Here is a 17657-nt window from a genome sequence, read left to right as displayed (position 1 = left end):
TGTATACCAGGATGGTAGCAGTAGAAATGGTGGAAAGTTGTCAGATTTGGGATGTATGCTGAAAGTAGAACCAAAAGAATTTGCAAATGAATTAGTTGTAGGATATGAGAGAAAGAGAGGAGTCAAGGGTGTTTGTGTTGTTGGTTGCCTTCCGTCCACTCTGACTCAAGGTGACCCCATGTGTGCAGAGTAGAACTGCTTCATAGAGTTTTCAAGGCTGTGACCTTTAAGAAGCAGATTTCCAGGCCTGTCTTCCAAGTCGCCTCTGAGTGGGTTTGAACCGCCAGCCTTTTGGTTAGTAGTTGAGCGCTTCACGATTTGCACCACCCAGGGGATTTTGATCTGAACAACTGGAAGAATGAAGGAGTTGCCGTTTATGTTGAGATGGGAAATTTGATGAAGGCACTTGGGGAGTTCCTTGGTCAGTAGAAGATCTGGTTAAGCACTTCCTATAAGAATATTGAAACTGGCTCAAGTACTGTTTGGAACTCACTTTGAAGATAAGAAGTGACGTGTAAGTTTTTGTTACCTTTGTTTTATTCATGGACTTTTAAAATAATAATTTGAAAATAACTGCTGTGTGCAGAGTACTCCTCTTGACCCAGGAGCCCTTCCTGCTATCTCAGCCTGTGGACTCTTACCCTCTCCAGACTTCCTCTCACTTCCCTGTGCCTTCATGGCACCTTTTCCCCAGCTGCACTGATGACAGGAATCTGGTTGTCTTCTCTACCCTGGCAGTTTTAAATAACTAGCAGTTCTTCACTTTTCTTATGGGCCACACTGGGAGCACTTGAGTTCCCTGGGCATTGATGTTTCCATGACTGTAATCTCTGTGGTTTTGTCCTGTAGAGTTGATTGTGCTCACAAGCATTTACTTCAGACAGTGGACCTGGAGCCCTGAAGACCCGAGAGGTCGCATAACTTCAGGCAGAGCTGATGTGGGAGATGTGTTTAGGCTTTCAGACTACAGAGGGACGATTTAAAAATTGGCAGATAAAACTGGCCTAAATCCAGATATGTTTCATATGTAAAATAATAAAGCTGGTCCAGAACAGCCTTGTATGCGGTACAATCAACCTTTATTAAACATTACAGAGGTCATTGCTTTTGTCTTCCTGATACCTCTTCGCTCTTCCTTCCTCCGTGATCCAGATTGAGCCAACTGTAGAACCTGCCCTCTGGCTTCTGTGATAGGTCCAGGGAGGGGAACATGACCTTCAACAGGCCAATCACAGGGGAAAGGTCTCTCCCTCTCTTACTCTCCTCTTCTCCCTCCTCTTCCCCCCCCCCCCGTATTACTCTCTCCCTTTCCCCCTCTCTCCCTTTCTCTCTCTCTCCTTCTTCCCTTCTCTTCCTCCCTCCCTCCCTTCATCTCTCTCTCTCCCTCCATTGAGACTGAAAACTGAGAACCAGTTGTAGCCAGGTTTTCAGACTCCTGGGAAAGGTGGCCTGAGAGGATGAGGCTAACCTTTAAGAGAAGAGACTGGAAGCAAATGAGAGAGAGCCCTGATGGTGCTGTAGACATCATATCTGACTTTGGCCCCACTGTGCCCGTTCCGCTGTTTGGTAGGAGAAAATTACCTGTTGCTTTATGCAGTCCTGGTGGTTTTCTGCCATTTACAGCTACAGGAGCCCTGACAAATATCCCTACTATGTGCAAGGCATTGAGCAAGAATACAACAATCACTAACCCATGGTGCTGCCTCAAGGAATTTATAATCTAATGGCTTGATTTAAAAACTAGTGAACCATGGTAAGATAATTGGCAAAATCTACCTTTAATGAATTAACAGATGGTGTGTTTTGAAAAGGAGCCCTGTGGCTCAGTGGTTAAAGCGGTTGACTACTAACCAAAAGGTAGGCCGTTCGAAACCACCAGCAGCTCCTCTGGAGGAAGATGTGGCAGTCTGCTTCCCTAGAGATTTACAGCTTGGAAACCCTAGGGGCCGCTGTGAGTTGGAAACAAGGTGATGTCAGTGGGTTTGGTTTGGGTTTGGGTGTTTTAAAAAGGAGCCTTGGTGGTACAGTGGTTAAGAACTTGGCTGCTTACTAAAAGGTCAGCAGTTTGAATTCACCAGCCACTCCTTGACAACCCTATGGGGCAGTTCTTCTCTGTCCTATGGGGTCGCTATGAGTCAGAATCTACTCAGTGGCAGTGGGTTTGGTTTTGGGGTTTTTGGTGTTTTAAAAGTGTGAATGATTAAAAATATAAAATTAAAAATATGAAAATATTAATTTTTAATTTATCTAACATATATCACCTGAATATTAGCTTTTTCATGCTTGGGATACTTCCTTTTTGATAGTTTGCAGAGGAGCAAGCTGACATAAATGAATTAAAAAATTTTTTTGTTAAAATCTTCCTTATCCTTCAAGGTCCATTTCAAAAGCCGCGCCACTGTTGGAATTAATCATTCCCTCTTTTGTGCTCACGTAACCTTTGCTCTGTTCCTTTGTTGTGACACCGGTCATTGTGCTTGGTGTGTTTTTGCAACTCTGGCTCCTCTGTTGATTATAAACTGTTGGGGCCAGAGACTGCCCCATCTCTGAGCCTCCCTATTGCAGAGAACAGTTCCTTGAACATAGTAAATGCTCATTAAATGTTTATTGAATTAAATCAATTATTAGCACTGGTTTTGGCAGTATCTTTTGTATTGAAACAAAACAAAACTGTTGCTGTCTAGTTGATTCCGACTCATAGTGACCCTATAGGACAGAGTAGAGCTGCCCCATAGGATTTCCAAGGAGCGGCTGGTAGATTCGTACTGCAGACCTTTTGGTTAACAGCCAGGCTCTTAACCACTGCGCCACCAGGGCACCATTACAACTCCTTAAATTTTATAAAATTGTATGAAAAAGTTGATGGTGTGATTTGAGGTAAGTATTACAGGCATAAAGGAGCCCTGGTGGTGCAGTGGTTAAGTGCTTGGCTGCTAACCAAAAGGCCGGTGGTTTGATCCAATCAATTGCTCCATGGGAGAAGGATGTGGCAGTCAGCTTCCATAAAGATTATAGCCTTAGAAATCCTCTGGGGTGGCTGTACTCTGTCCTACAGGGTTCCTGTGAGTCTGAGTCAACTCTACGGCAATGGGTTTTGGTTTTTATTGCAGACATAACTGATAATACTGATAAAGATTTGTGGCATTGGAAGATAGGTACGTATATAGTTACAGATTTGTTTTAAGCGGAAAGCAAAACACAGAAGAGTTTTTTTTTAGAGGAAAATGAACCAGAATGTTAGTTGGTAGGTATCAGGTGAACAAACCAGTAATCACAGGAGGGTGTTAGAAGCACTGACTGTTAGAAGGTTGGCCGTCTGAGTCAACCACAACCCAGTTATTCCTAGAATTTTGAGTCTTGTTCTCTTCAAATCCTGGCTAGATTCATGTGAGTCTGCTGGTAGGAATGGTTTGTGGGTAGATTTAGAGATGACACTAGGATTCCATCTCTACTTGGTTCAATCTCAGCCAAAAGGCATAAAAATTAACGGGTGTCTGTATTAGTTTCCGGAAACCCTGGTGGCGTGGTGGTTAAGTGCTTCAGCTGCTAACCAAAAGGTCAGCAGTTTGAACCCACCAGGCGCTCCTTGGAAGCTCTATGGGGCAGTTCTACTCTGTCCTGTAGGGTCGCTATGAGTCGGAATCGAGTCGATGGCAGTGGGTTTGGTTTGGTTTTTTTGGTATTAGTTTCCTAGGCTGCTGTAACAAAGTACCACAAAGTGGGTGGCTTAAAACAACAGAAATTTATTCACTTACGGTTCTGGAGGCTAGAAGCCCGAAATCTTGGTGTAGGCAGGACTGTGCTTTCTCTGAAGGCTCTGGGCAAAGACTGTTCCTTGCCTCTCCTAGCATCTGGAGGCTCCTGGCAACCCTTAGTGTTCTTGTAGAAGCCTCACTCCAAGCTCCGCCTCCATCTTCACATGGTGGTCTGCCCTCCGTGTCTGTCTTCTCTTTTTTATAACTACATCGGTCGTGTTGGATTGGGCCCACCCTGCTCCAGTATGACCTCAGGTTAATTTAACTAATTATATCTTCAGAGACCCTATTTCCAAACAAGGTCATATTCACAGGCAGGACTTCAACATATCTTTTTGGGGGTCACAATTCAACCCCTGACAGTGTCTCTTATGTATTTTTTCTCTATCCTGATCTTTCTGAAGGAGAATGGTCTAAATTGAGTATCAGTCCTGTTAAATACAGCTGATTAAAACTGTCAAAGCAGAAAGGATGTGAGCTGAAAAGACATTCTCTTCGGAGAATGCAGCAAGAGTTGAGGTTCTCAAGTTACTGAGTTGCTGCTTGAGAACTCAATTATAAATAAATGTGTTAGGTAGTGGAATTTTGTTTTGTTTTCCCCAAAGAGAAGTTTTCGCCACATTGAAGCAAAATTTATTCTGCATATTTTCATTCTGTAATTGCACCATTTCTATTCTTAATTCTTTGAGTTTCTGATGAAAACAAAACAAAACAGACTGTTGTGTAAAATTTGACGGGAGCACGTGTGAACCCGCCAGTCAGGCGACATAGGTTGTAAAATTAGCGGTGGAAGTCTTTTCCTTTTCTGGAGGTTAAAAATAATGTGTTTACAAGGCAGTTATTTACATTGGCCATTTCGAGGCTTCCCCGGGAAGCCTTCTTTAGGAAAGCTGTGAAATCCACGGGGGCTGTGCGGTGGGAAGCATTTCTGGGAGCTTCACGTGCGGGGCTGGGATTCCACGAGGATTCCTCGCTGGTTGACAGACAGGAAAATGGAGGTGTCTCGCCTCCCGGGGGCTTTTCAAATTGTGCAAGAGAGGCAGAAGTCAAGCCTTGCTTGTTTCAAAGTTTGTGGTGTCAAGCAAACGAATCCTCTGGCTTGCAGGAGGGCTTTGTTTTGAGCTTCCTGTTGAGAGAACCTTTTCTCATAATGTAGTGCGAAAGTGAATTCCTTGCCAGGGAAGGTGCTGGAAGGCCCAGCGGATGGACACTGCTGTAAGGCGAGGTCGCAGTACCTGCAGGTACATGAAGGTACCTGCTTTCAAGGAACAGCTCCTTGATGAAATGTAACGTGGAAATAGGAGCACGGCAGGCAAGAAATGAATATTTGTGTGGAAAAACCTTGTGGCCTCCGTTTTGTGAACTGAAAGCCTATTTGCATGAGCCTCTTAGGATTTTCCTCTCACCTCTGCACACCCCCACTCATCTTGTATTTTTTTCTCTGAAAGCTTCCCCACCTTTCATTTGACCTCAGGTGATGCCAGAATAATTGCACATACTTTCTTCTCAAGTTTCTGGTCTTGCTCTTTCTAGGCCATGCGTTACAATTATTTGGGGGTTTATTATTTGAATAACCTCAATTTCAGTAGCAGCATCTTCGGAAAAGCTATTAGTAGAGTGTTAGGAGTTAAAAAAAAAAAAATAGTCTTTATGTATTTGAGTTTCCTTGCAGTCCGGAAGAGAGCATAACTCAGTGGTTGCACCTGCAAAGAGATGAGGAATGGCTAGTTGAGAAATATCTGGGAAAATATTTTAGACTCAGAGAAATGCTTTGTTTGCTTGTTTGTTTTGGGCTCCTTTTTTGGCAAGATTGGGAAAGTTGCTCTAGGTGTAGATAGTAGCTTTCTGTATTATTCAAGGATGTCTGGATCTTCATATCACTGCTTGATAGGACTAGAATTGACCCAGCAGATTTGGAGGGACAATATCCTTGCCCACATGAGCATAAAAAACCAGTTACCTTCTAGTCGGTTCCAACTTATGGCAACCCTATGTGTGCAGAGGAGACCTGTGCTCCATAGGGTTTTAAATGGCTGATTTTTTGGAAGTAGATCACCAGGCCTTTCTTCTGAGGTGCCTCTGGGTAGACTTGAATCTCCAACTTTTTGGTTAACAGCTGAAGTCATTAACTGTTCACACCATCATGAGCATAGAAACCAGAACCAAAAACCATTTACGGTGGAGTTGATTCCGACTCATGGTGACCCCATGTGTGTCAGGGTAGAATTGTGCTCCACAGGGTTTTCAAAGCTGTGACCTTTTTGAAGCAGATGGTCAGGGCTTTCTTCAGAGATACCTCTGGGTGGGTTCAAACTGCCAGCCTTTTAGTTAACAGTGGAGCACTTAACCTTTGCGCCCATGAGCACAGGAAGGGGTAGGGAATTAAGCTTTGCCTTTGGGGCTTTGCCAATAGAAGTGTTTAATTCTTTAGGCATTTGAATCAGTTTTTGACCAGATTATGACAGAGAAAAGGGGCTGGAGAGATTAGAGAATAGGAATAATGGATACTCACCTCATAGTCATTTATCTCAAAATAAAGAGTGAGTCCTGTCCTCATCTGAGAGAACCCCCTTGCTAATTTCCAATTCAAGAAGGTGGAGGGATGCACGCCTGGACCAGGGCCAGCTGCTGAAAGCTCACTGGAAGTAGTGGTTCAGAGGCCTCTCTGCCAACTGGGCAGTGGGCTGTGCAGAGAACCACAGGAGCTGAGAGATTTGGGTTCTGGTTCCAGCCTTAGCAGTAGGTGGCTCTGTGTCTTTGATTCAACCACATAACCATTAGAGTGTTTAATATTCTCAATCAAATAAAACTGACCAACTGGCTCTACTTTTTTGTGGTTCTCAAAACCCTGATTTTGTATACCTTATTTCTGGTATTAGTTGTTTCAAACCCTGGTGGCATTGTGGTTAAGTGCTGCAGCTGCTAACCAAAGGGTCGGCAGTTCGAATCCCCAGGCACTCCTTGGAAACTCTATGGGGCAGTTTTACTCTGTCCTGTAGGGTCGCTGTGGGTCTCAATGGACTCGACAGCACTGGGTTTTTTTGGGGGGGGGGGATTAGTTGTTTCTGCATTGATTCTGGACCCAGCTTGACAATCTACAGCTACTCTACTGTCTTAGTTACCTAGTGCTGCCATAACAAAAGAATACCAGAAGTGAGTGCCTTTGAAGAACAGAAATTTATTGTCTTACAGTTCAGGAGGCTAGAAGTCCAAATTCAAGGCGTGGCTCTCCCTGGAGGTCCTTCCTTGTCTATTTCAGCTTCTAGTAGCTGTCCTCAATCCTTGGGTTCTTGGGCCTGCCTCAGTCTTCCACTTTCCTTTTCCTCCTGTGTGTCTCTGTGTCTATTCTGCTCCTTTTATAATTCAGAAGTGATTAGGTTCCGGACCCACCCTAGTCTGATATGACCTAATTAACATGAAAGGAAAACCCATATTTCCAAACAGGGTCATATGTATGGCACAGTGATTAGGATTTCAACACACATTTTGGGGGGACACAATTCAATCCATAACATCTGGTATGATAAAAGTATAGTCTAAAAGTCCTTTAAAAAACTATTGTTCTAAACAATATGTAGGGAGCCCTGGTGGCACAACTGTTAAGTTCTAGGCTGCTAAATGAAAGGTTGGCAGTTTGAACCCACCCAACAGCTTCACGGGAGAAAGACCTGGTAATCTGCTCTCGTAAAGATTACAGCCAAGAATACCCTATGGGATCACCATGAATCAGAATCAACTTGACTGCACCCAACAACAAATAATATTTAACATAAAATTTGCCATTTTAACCATTTCTAAGTGTACAGTCAATTCTGTGGCATTAATTATATCCACAGTGCTGTGCAACTGTCAAATACTATTTATTTCTAAAACTTTTTCATCACCCTAAACAGCATAAAAGTATTTCATTTTGAATCATATGTTTTCCTAAGTTAATTCATTCCATAAGGGTCCATAAATGATCAGAGAAGAGATTCTTGGAGGAGATAGTCAACTAATTCTTAATGTAATGATTTTGAAATCTTTTATTTCTCTTACTATTTATAGGATAGTTCCCTTGTGGTTCTCCTGAGGAATAAGATATTTAAGCTGAAATCAAGAAAGATGGTTTGCTAAAGTAAGATAAAATTAGTGCTGTTGTTGAAATTGATGTTGACTGCTTGGCGTTTGGTAAAAAGCATCTCTGTGAGAAGACACCGGGGAGATGAGTAGCTCAGGGTCGCCACCGACTTCAGGAAAGAAGCAGAATGTTGAAATGAAGTGGGAAGAAGGCAATGTGGCAAATCATAAGGAACCAGAGTTTTGGGTTTTTTTTTTTTTAACAGAAAATTCAATTTTGTCTGCTTTTTTCAGCCAATTTCATTTGCTATTTTACATTTTCTTTGTAACTCAATAAAGAAGCTCACAAAGAGTTGTATAACTTTAGCTTAGTGAAAGAGAATTTGTCGTTTGTGACATTTCCTCTCTAAATAGCATGGGAAGATCAATGTATTAGCTTGTAGTTCATGCACTACTAACTCCAGCTATTCAGAAAAGTACCAGCATGTTATGTGGCAAAATTTGGCACAACAGGGACCTTTGACTCAATTCCTAAACATTTATTAAATGCTGCTAGGCATGATATGGGAAATGTAGATAATAAAATACAGTCCCTATCCACGAGGAGCAGCCTTTTAGAGGATAAGCCCACAGTGGACATAATTTAGAGTGATACAAAATCAATATAAACAAAGCATAGGAATGTTGGTCCTGCATTCATACTCTGCACAGAGTGAGCTGCCTTCTCACCACCTGCACTCACCTGGAGATGATCACCCTCATTCCTCACCTGGCTTCCAGCCTTATAGCTGGTCTCCCTCCTCCTACCCTTGTGTCTGCAGTTTGTTTTCCACTTAGTAGCCAGGATAATCCTTTAAAAATGTAAGCCACACTGTATCACTCTCTTGCTCAGAACCCTCCAGTCCTTCCCTATTTCACCAGATACAAAAGACCTATCAGTAGTTTACAATGTCTTACTGGTCTGCACAGCCCTCCTCCTCCATCTCTCACACACACACATACTCATGTTACTTCTCTGACCTTCTCTCCTACTGCTGTGACCCTCATTCACTCCATTCTACCCACACTGGCTTCCTTGATGTTTCATGGATGTGCCAGGCATGTTTTCACAGCAGGGCCATTATAGCAGCTTTCCCTCTGCAGGGAACACTTCCCATAATAGCTACATGGCCAACTCCTTCACTTCTTGCAAGTCTTTGCTCAAATGCCACCACCTCAGTGAAGCCCACCCTGACCATCCTATTTAAAATTGCATCTCACCTCCTACTCATTACCCACAATCTTCCTCATCCTGCTTTGCTTTTTTTTCCCATAGCATTTATCACCCTTTGGCATCCTAAAACTAAAACCAAACCCGTTACCATCGAGTTGATTCCAACTCATAGCAGCTCTATAGGACAGAGTAGAACTGCCCCATAGGGTTTCCAAGGAGTGCCTGGTGGATTTGAACTGTCAACCTTTTGGTCAGCAGCTGAGCTTTTAACCACTGTGCCACCGGGGCTCCTCTGGCATACTACATGTTATATTTATAAATTTATTCTTTTCGTTTGTTTGTTTAACACTTCTTCCTCTTCTGGGATGTAAGCTCCAAGAGAGCAGAGATCTTTGTTTTGGTTTTGTATTCCCAGCACCTGGAACAATGCCCGGCATTCGGCAGGCACTACAAAATTATTTGTTGAATGAGTGAATGAATGAATAAACCCATTGGCATTGAGTGGATTCCGACTCATAGTGACCCTGTAGGGCAGAGTGGGACTGCCCTATAGGGTTCGCAAGACTGTAATCTTTATAGAAGCAGGCCGCCATGTCTTTCTTCCACAGAGCAGCTGGTGAATCTGAACTGCCAGCCTTTCGATTAGCAGTCAAGTGCTTAGCCACTGTGCCACCAGGGCGCCTTCAAATGAATGAACAAGGAGGGATTAGTTCTGACTTCGAGTTCTAGGGAGAGTCATGAGGAGGAGAACTTTGAGCTGGGTCTTGAAGGATGGGTAGGATTGGGCAGGCGGGTTTTCTGGGGAAAGACTTTCCAAACAGAAGGAATATCATGAGCAAAGGTAGAAAAGTAACCGACTTCCCAAGTGTTCCTAGAATGGCGAGGAGCCCTGACTGACTGTTGCTTTGACGGCGTTGGGTGGGGTAGTGGTAGTGGTGGGTCATTGAGTTCAGGGATAGAGAATAAAGGGTGTACTCCTAGTGGAGTGGAAACCCTCATGGCATAGTGGTTGAGAGTTCGGCTGCTAACCAAAAGTTCGGGAGTTGAAATTCACCAGGTGCTCCGTAGAAATTCTATGGGGCAGTTCTATTCTGTCCTATAGGGTTGCTATGAGTCAGAATCTATTTGACATTAATGGGTTTCTTAGTGGAATGAGGGAGAAAATTCCTAATCACTGCCTGTGATAAGATGGCAGGCATGTTGGTGACTGGAGTCGGGAGTCACGTGGGAGATACTGAAGAGCATGGGAGGTATCGTCACTTTAGGGAATCAGTGATATGATGGTTTGCTACTGACATCTGACTTGTGTAGTACTCGACTTTTCAAAACACGATCACATGCTTATTCTGATTTAAGCTTCATAACAACTGAGTGAAGTAAGTTTGGCAGGTATTTTTTTTTTACATTTTCTGATAAATTTGTTTTTCATTAATTGTATCTCATATTGGAGGAAATGGCTTCTCAAGCTAGCTGATTGACTTGCCTTAGGTCATGGAGTTAGAAAGCGGGGAAGTGGGTTCCCACAGTCTTGGGTCTCACAGACAGTGTGTGTTTGCCTACCACGCTGGGCTGCCTTTCTGATTCTGACATTCTAAGGGTATTGTGCTGATTCTTTACAAGTGTGCATACCAACTTCTTTCCATTTCCCCAGTCACTGAAAATAGCAGGTTCTTCCTCCAGTTGCTTCCTTAACAGATGCATTTTTCTCTCTCTCTTTCCCATTTCAATTTATCCTAAAGTAATTACCAGAAACATTAATGTACATAGTAGGTGAGTATGTTTTACCTTTGACTCCTTAGCATTTTTACGTTATTCTGGCTTATGTTAAAACTGATTCAGCACCTGACTTTCTCTTCCTAGACATTGCTATCTTTTATTCGGTTCTTGGGTGGAAGGGAAGAGAAAGCATGTTAACAGTTCCCTTTGAATGTCATAAGACTTGCTTGCTGCTGACACTGGGAGTAAACCCAATCTTCTTAATTCCCCCAGATGTTAGTAGGCAGGAAGAAGCGGAGGGTGAACTCAGTGAAGGAGAACACTGGTATGGGAACTCTTCAGAGACGCCATCAGAAGCATCCTATGGAGAAGTCCAGGAGAACTATAAATTGTCTCTGGAGGACCGGATCCAAGAGCAGTCCACCTCCCCTGACACCTCCTTGGGAAGTGCGACCCCCAGTAGTCACACCTTGGAGCTGGCAGCACTGGACGGTGAGGTTCTCCGAGACTCGCTGCAGTGTCAAGATCACCTTTCCCCTGGTGTGTCTTCTTTTTGTGAAGATGATCCCCCAGGTTCCAACAAGCCCTTGAGTAGCAACTTGAGGCGGCTGCTGGAGGCAGGTTCTCTCAAACTCGATGCCACAGCCACGGCCAATGGCAGAGTAGAGTCCCCAGTAAATACTGGCTCAAATCTCTCCTTTTCGCCGCCATCCCACCATGCCCAACAGCTCAGTGTTCTTGCCAGGAAGTTGGCTGAGAAGCAGGAACAGAATGACCAGTACACTCCAAATAATCGTTTTATATGGAATCAAGGTAAGTGGTTGCCGAACTCAGCCACCACCTGCGGCTTGTCCCCGGATTCAGCCATCCTAAAACTGAAAGCTGCAGCCAATGCTGTTCTTCAGGACAAATCTCTCACCAGGACTGAGGAGACCATGCGATTTGAGTCCTTCTCCTCCCCTTTTAGTTCCCAGTCTGCCAGTTCCACCTTGGCAGCTTTGTCCAAGAAAGTCAGTGAGAGAAGTTTGACTCCTGGTCAGGAACACCCACCTCCAGCCAGCTCCTTTCTGTCCCTGGCTTCTATGACCTCTTCTGCGGCTCTTCTGAAAGAGGTAGCCGCAAGGGCTGCTGGGAGCCTTCTGGCCGAGAAATCGTCACTGGTGCCTGAGGATCCTCTACCACCACCGCCTTCAGAGAAAAAGCAAGAAAAAGTCACCCCACCACCTGCACCACCACAACCGCCACCTCCTCCACCGCCGCCGCCACAATCCTTGGAATTATTACTACTCCCAGTTCCTAAAGGAAGAGTTTCTAAACCCTCCAATTCAGGTAAGGAATCTTTTATTTTCAACCATCACGTCAAATCTTTTTGACTGTAAATTGCGATGTCTGATTCATTGCCTTATTCGGTTGGGTTCCTCATCCTATCTGAGGCAGGAATAAAAAAGCAAAAAGCACAACGGAAGGCTGTGAGTGAGCAGCGTAGTCGTCTTTCATGTATGTATTACACAAAGACTTCACAAATAGCTCCGGTTTTGAAAGGTAATGAATAATCTTGGAGACATACGGTACTCCTCCCTTTCACATAACTGATTTTTTTTTTCCTTACCAAGTTCAGGCTAGGTCCGTGCAAGATATATTTAATGGGGGAAGATCAAAGAATCTTTGTCAGGGAGTGCATGGCATTGCTTAACGTGGGCAAAAACACTGCTTTTGAAACAGTGGACAAGGGAGAGCCCACCCCCCTGCTGCCTCCATCACAAATGGACTTTTGTAAAATTGGTAACGACTCTGCCCTAATTTATCCCAGCACATACTTTTACGTTAGCATCGTTATTACTTTTTTGTGGAATTTAAGCCTTTCTCACTTCTCCCATTCTTCTGTCATTTCTCGTCACTCAAGAACTCTAGAAAAAAACATTGTCACTCAAACATAATCAAAACATTTCCTCCAAATGCTTTATTTTCTTCAAATCCAGTCAGATTCTGAAGGAACTTATGGACAATTTGAAGCCCAAGTTTTCTCTTGTGGGGGCAGTCTTTCCAAAGGAGAAGCCGGTTTCATAGAGAGCCCTGGAGTTCACAGTTAGTTATCAAGGTAGAAATCTAGTCACTTGAATTCTTGGGATGAAAACATCATTTCTTGTGCTGGTTTGGTTGTGAGTTGTGTGCATGATAAATTCGTGTTCCTGGGATGTATGTATGGAGTTTCAGATGTCTTTTAAGGATATCCTGCCAGACTGGAACAGGAAGTAGGCTCTGTGTGTCTTCCTCAGCATAAACACTGCCATCCTGTGTGTCTCACCAACGTTGGATCATTTGCAGCAGCATCGATGAGGAGTGCTTGGAAAGGCAAACAATTGACTGAATGATCACAGCTAACATCAATTTGATGCGTTTATGAGAAATTTCCATTTAAATTGCTGAGCGAGCTATATTCACTAATTATAATTACTTTAAAACTTGTGTTAACAGCAGAATAGAATCAAGGAAACGGATGCCTGGGACTTTGATGACTTTAAGTGATCCCAACTGTTCATTCCAGAGTTTCTAAAGTGTCAATAAGATCCTAAAAAGTTTACCAATTCTGAGTTTCATTTCTCCTCACTTTTTACCTGCCATCTGGTAAAATAAGGAGAGGAACGGCTAAAATTACAAAACAAGGAGAAGAGCAGAGGAAGCTGGATAATTTTGCAGTGCAATAAATCAGTCTTGACTTTTAAAAATTTAATTTAGGGGTAGCAGCAGGAGAGGGGTCTGGCTGTATATAGATATAATTTTGTGAATATCTTTTTTATCTGGTTCTTGCATAAATGCACAAATGGGGTTTATAATATGAATTTGTTTGGCCATTAGTTCCTTGGAAATGATCATGCAAAATTAATAATAAAATTTAGTTTACCGAAGGCTTGGAAAGAATACTGTGACTATAAAACTATGTCCCATAAAGGCCGAGCTGTTTGGGGTTTTGCTGTTTTAAAATGGTCTCAGGTATAATCGACAGTGATGAAGTATAATTTTTTCACTCAGATGACGAGATGCATGTAAAAACGAGAAAGGTCTGTGCTTCCATTGTAGGGTGGATTTTTCTGTTTGGTTCGCTCTAGGATATACACCTGAGAGAAAAGATGTGTTCCCTTTTTGGTTTAAATACACTTGAGCCATACCAACGTCTCAACAGGCTTCTCAGCAGAATTTAGTATGCAAGATCTCTAAGAAATCTTTTTTTTTTCTCCTTTTTTACTGAATTTATTCTATTGCTGAAACTCTTAATATTTTAATCAGTGAATGTTCAAAATGTTCAAATAGAAAGGAGAGGGAAAGGAATTGCTAGGTTTGGTCTATACAACCTCCTGCTGATTTCTGTTTCATGGTCCGTGCTACAGCTGCTAACCAAAAGGTCGGCAGTTCAGATCCACCCAGCGCTCCTTGGAAACTCTGGGGGGCAGTTCTCCTCTGTCCTAAGGGGTTGCTATGAGCCGGAACCTACTCGACAGCAACGGGTTTGGTTTTTTTGGTTTGCTGTACATCCTTCTGTCCACAACCTAAAACTTAGTGAAGCAGCTCCATTGGCAGAGCAATTGTATAAAAACTCACGCGAGAGGAAAGATTGCTGCAAAGGAAAACACGAGGGCTTTGAAATCATCACTTGAAAAATGTTCCATGTACCTGCGTGCGTGCATCCTAAATTCAAGTTCTGTTTATTATGGTATGGAACGGAAATGGGCGGGGAGACTTGTGCTCTCTTCACTTAAAGCGAATGCCATTGCTTCCCAGCATCCTAGCTAGATTTTTGGTCAAGAAGCAGTTGATATAATATCTGATTTCGGTATTTATCTTTGTGTCATGGGGAGATGATTTGGTGTTAATAGGATCACTAAGTTTTTTTTTAATCTTTTTATTAAAATTTTTTCTTTATTGTGGTAAGCATATATATATATAGTAAACATTTGCCATTTCAACATTTTTAGTTATGTTAAATTCTGTTCCTCATGTTGTACAGCCGTCACGTCACCACTGTATTCCAACTGTTACATCACCCTTAACAAGAGCTCAGTTTCTCCTAAGCAGTGAGTCCCTCTTTTCCCCTCCCTTCTGCTCCTGGTGACCACCAGTTAACTTTGGTCTCTGTATATTTGCCTATTCTAGATATCTGGTGTAAGTGGGATCCATGCAATGTGCGTCCTTTTTGTAACTGAATTCTCTCACTCAGCATAACATTTTCAATGTTCATAGGAGCACTGGTGTTTGAATCTGAGGAGTGGAAAGGAAGGTGGGTCTTCTCCATCAGCCCCTTCCTGTTGTCTCTCCACACACTGTACTGTTGGTTTCAGGGAAGATTGGGGGCCTGGATTAAGGTGTAACTCGGCTTCACTAAAAAGCATTTTGGTGATGGGGTGAGAGCTGTCACCATGCTCCTAGGCATTTCTCACTCTTACTCTTTCGCTTTACCTTAGAAAGAAATCTTAGTTTAATTCAAAATAGGTATGTAGGTAGGCAGCTCTCAGTAGGGAACTGGTGGTATAGTGGTTAAGAGCTATGGCTGCTAACCAAAAGGTTGGCAGTTAGACTCAACCAGGTGCTCCTTGGAAACCCTATGGAGCAGTTCTGCTCTGCCCTATAGGGTTGCTATGAGTCAGAATTAACTAGACAGCAACGGGTTTTCTTTTCGGTTTTTAATGGCTTAAAAAAAGAAATAACCAAAAAGGCCATGAAGATAAACTACACACCATCCCGATATCAAGCACAGCTTCAATTTTAAAGCTATTTCTCAAAATGTTGCAAAAGGCGGCGGGTGGGGAAGGGGGGAGGCCTATACAGTTGATTCTAGAGTTACAAAGAGTTATGTGCTAGAAAAGCTGACCGTGTATTTAGTAATTTAGACACCAGCATTTCTTTGACCTTCTTTAGGTCAAGCGGAGTCTAAACCATGAAAAAATAAAGTATCTTTCAGGTCTGGTCTTAGTCTTCCTTTTTTGAACAGGATTCGGTTGTTACCAGGTCTTGATATATTTAATTCCTTAGAGAGTCCACCACTCAGTGACCTTCCACCCCACAGGAGAGACGTGACACTTGAGGAGGAGGTTTCTTTCATGTGACCCTGTGCCCCCAGCACATGCTACACGGTCCTCTAGACGTAGACGTGGTCGAGGGAAGATGATGTCCATTTGCTATAAAGATAAATGTCACACATTGACTCAATTCTCTTTGAACCTGCTGTGCTGTTGAAGCTAAGAAGAAAATAAATGGCTTTTATTTTAAAGACAAAGTTTCAGGTGCCTTGCAGAAGGCCAACAAGATTCCCAGGATGCCAGGCTCCTAGTTAAAAGAAATACAAAGGAGGACTTCAGAGGGAGCATCTCCAAAACATCTTATTTTGCTGAATAAAATTTAAATCTACTTAGAAGCAAGCTGGTTTCTCATGCAGCTGAGGGCTAAGAATATTTTCTGGGTAAATATGGGTTTTCTGGCTGCTGTTTTCTTTCATATTTATGCAGTATTATTTAAAATTATTGCAAAAGCATTGAAAGTCCAGAAACCCAGGCAACCTCTCCAGATACTCCTTTTAGGCCCATGATGATTATAACCATAATCTGGGAATGATCGCATACGTGAACTTGTTTAGAAAATTTTCTTTCTTAAAAAATTGTGGTAAATAAATACACACACACATATATAAAACAAAACATTTGCTATTTCAAGATTTTTTTACATGTACAATTCAATTACACTAATTACGTTTGTCATGTCATGTATCCATCACCACTTTCTGTTTCCAGATCTGTCACCCTTAACAGAAGCACAGCGCCCCCGGAAAATTCACCGTTTAATCCAGATTAAGAACTATCTGTGCTGATCTCAATTATGATTTCCCAATGATTTGAATTTAGGCTGGCTATAGATATCAGACTTCTCTCTTAGTTTTATTGAATACTTACTAGTTAATAAAATACGCGTTGGTAATGTCAGAGTCAATAACGGTCTTGCAGATAAACCTAATGATATCCATTGCTAACATAGTGTTCTGTTGTCCTGAAGTAGCATTTGCAAGACATGCGCGGAACATTCCATTAAAATATATTAAATTTATGTATATTATTAGGGGGGAGGATGCATCATTCTACTAAATGTGCACCATTAGTCTTAGGAGGTCTGTAGTGGAGATGGTGATGATGCCTGGAGTGTGCACACCATGGGAGCCTGGCGTCTTGAAGTCCTTCTGTGTGCACAGTAAGGTCTGTATGCAGAAACTATCCCCTTGCAAATTATCTTGGTTTTCTGAAAATTGCCATGTAAGATCTAACAAGAGAAGGCTTGATTTCAAAGCCTACAAAACAATTAGATTTGTTTTAAAAATAACTACCTTGAGTTAAGGAGTCCCTGGGTAGTACAGATGGTTAACACACTCTGCCGCTAACTAAAAGGTTGGAGGTTTGGTCCACCCAGAGGTGCCTTGGAAGAAAGGCCTGGAAATCTACTTTCAAAAAATCAGCCATTGAAAATCCTGCGGAGCACAGTTCTACTCTGACACATGGGGGCGCCATGAGTTGGAATCGACTTGGGGACAACGGGTAGTAGTGGACCTTCAGTAAAGCACATCAGTTATTAAAACCCTCCATGATGGTTTTGTTACTGTTGTTTTTAACCCAATGAAGTTGTGTTGCTTTGTAAATGTGTATACATACAACAGGGTAAAGCACAAAACCGGAATTTAGGAGGCTGGCTCTAATCTCAACCCCTCCACTAGCCATGGGACTTTAAGCATATTACCTCAAACTTTTCATCTGTAAACGAGGCCAGTGGGGGATGGTAAATGAGGCCAGTGGGGGATGATTTCCAAGATTCTTTCTGGTTCTGAGTTTTTTTGCTTTTACTTAACTGCCTATTCCTGAATGCTTATTTGTCTGTTAACT

The 17657-nt window shown here is 42.6% G+C and overlaps 1 protein-coding gene across 5 annotated transcripts in view; it reads left to right on the top strand.

The window, feature by feature from the left end:
* The window catches only part of ZNF827 (zinc finger protein 827), a 202488-nt gene that overhangs the window by 30524 nt on the left and 154307 nt on the right, over window positions 1-17657 (top strand). For all 5 annotated transcript variants that reach the window (XM_010597215.3, XM_010597214.3, XM_010597213.3 and 2 more), the window contains exon 2: window positions 11017-12072. In XM_010597215.3, the coding sequence (XP_010595517.2) occupies window positions 11017-12072 (1056 nt within the window). The remainder of the gene's footprint in view (window positions 1-11016; window positions 12073-17657) is intronic.

This window comes from Loxodonta africana, chromosome 13 (assembly GCF_030014295.1).
Source record: "Loxodonta africana isolate mLoxAfr1 chromosome 13, mLoxAfr1.hap2, whole genome shotgun sequence".
NCBI classification, from domain to species: Eukaryota; Metazoa; Chordata; class Mammalia; order Proboscidea; family Elephantidae; genus Loxodonta; species Loxodonta africana.
The sequence above is the reverse complement of the archived record's forward strand: the minus strand, read 5'-3'. Positions and strand labels throughout refer to the sequence as shown.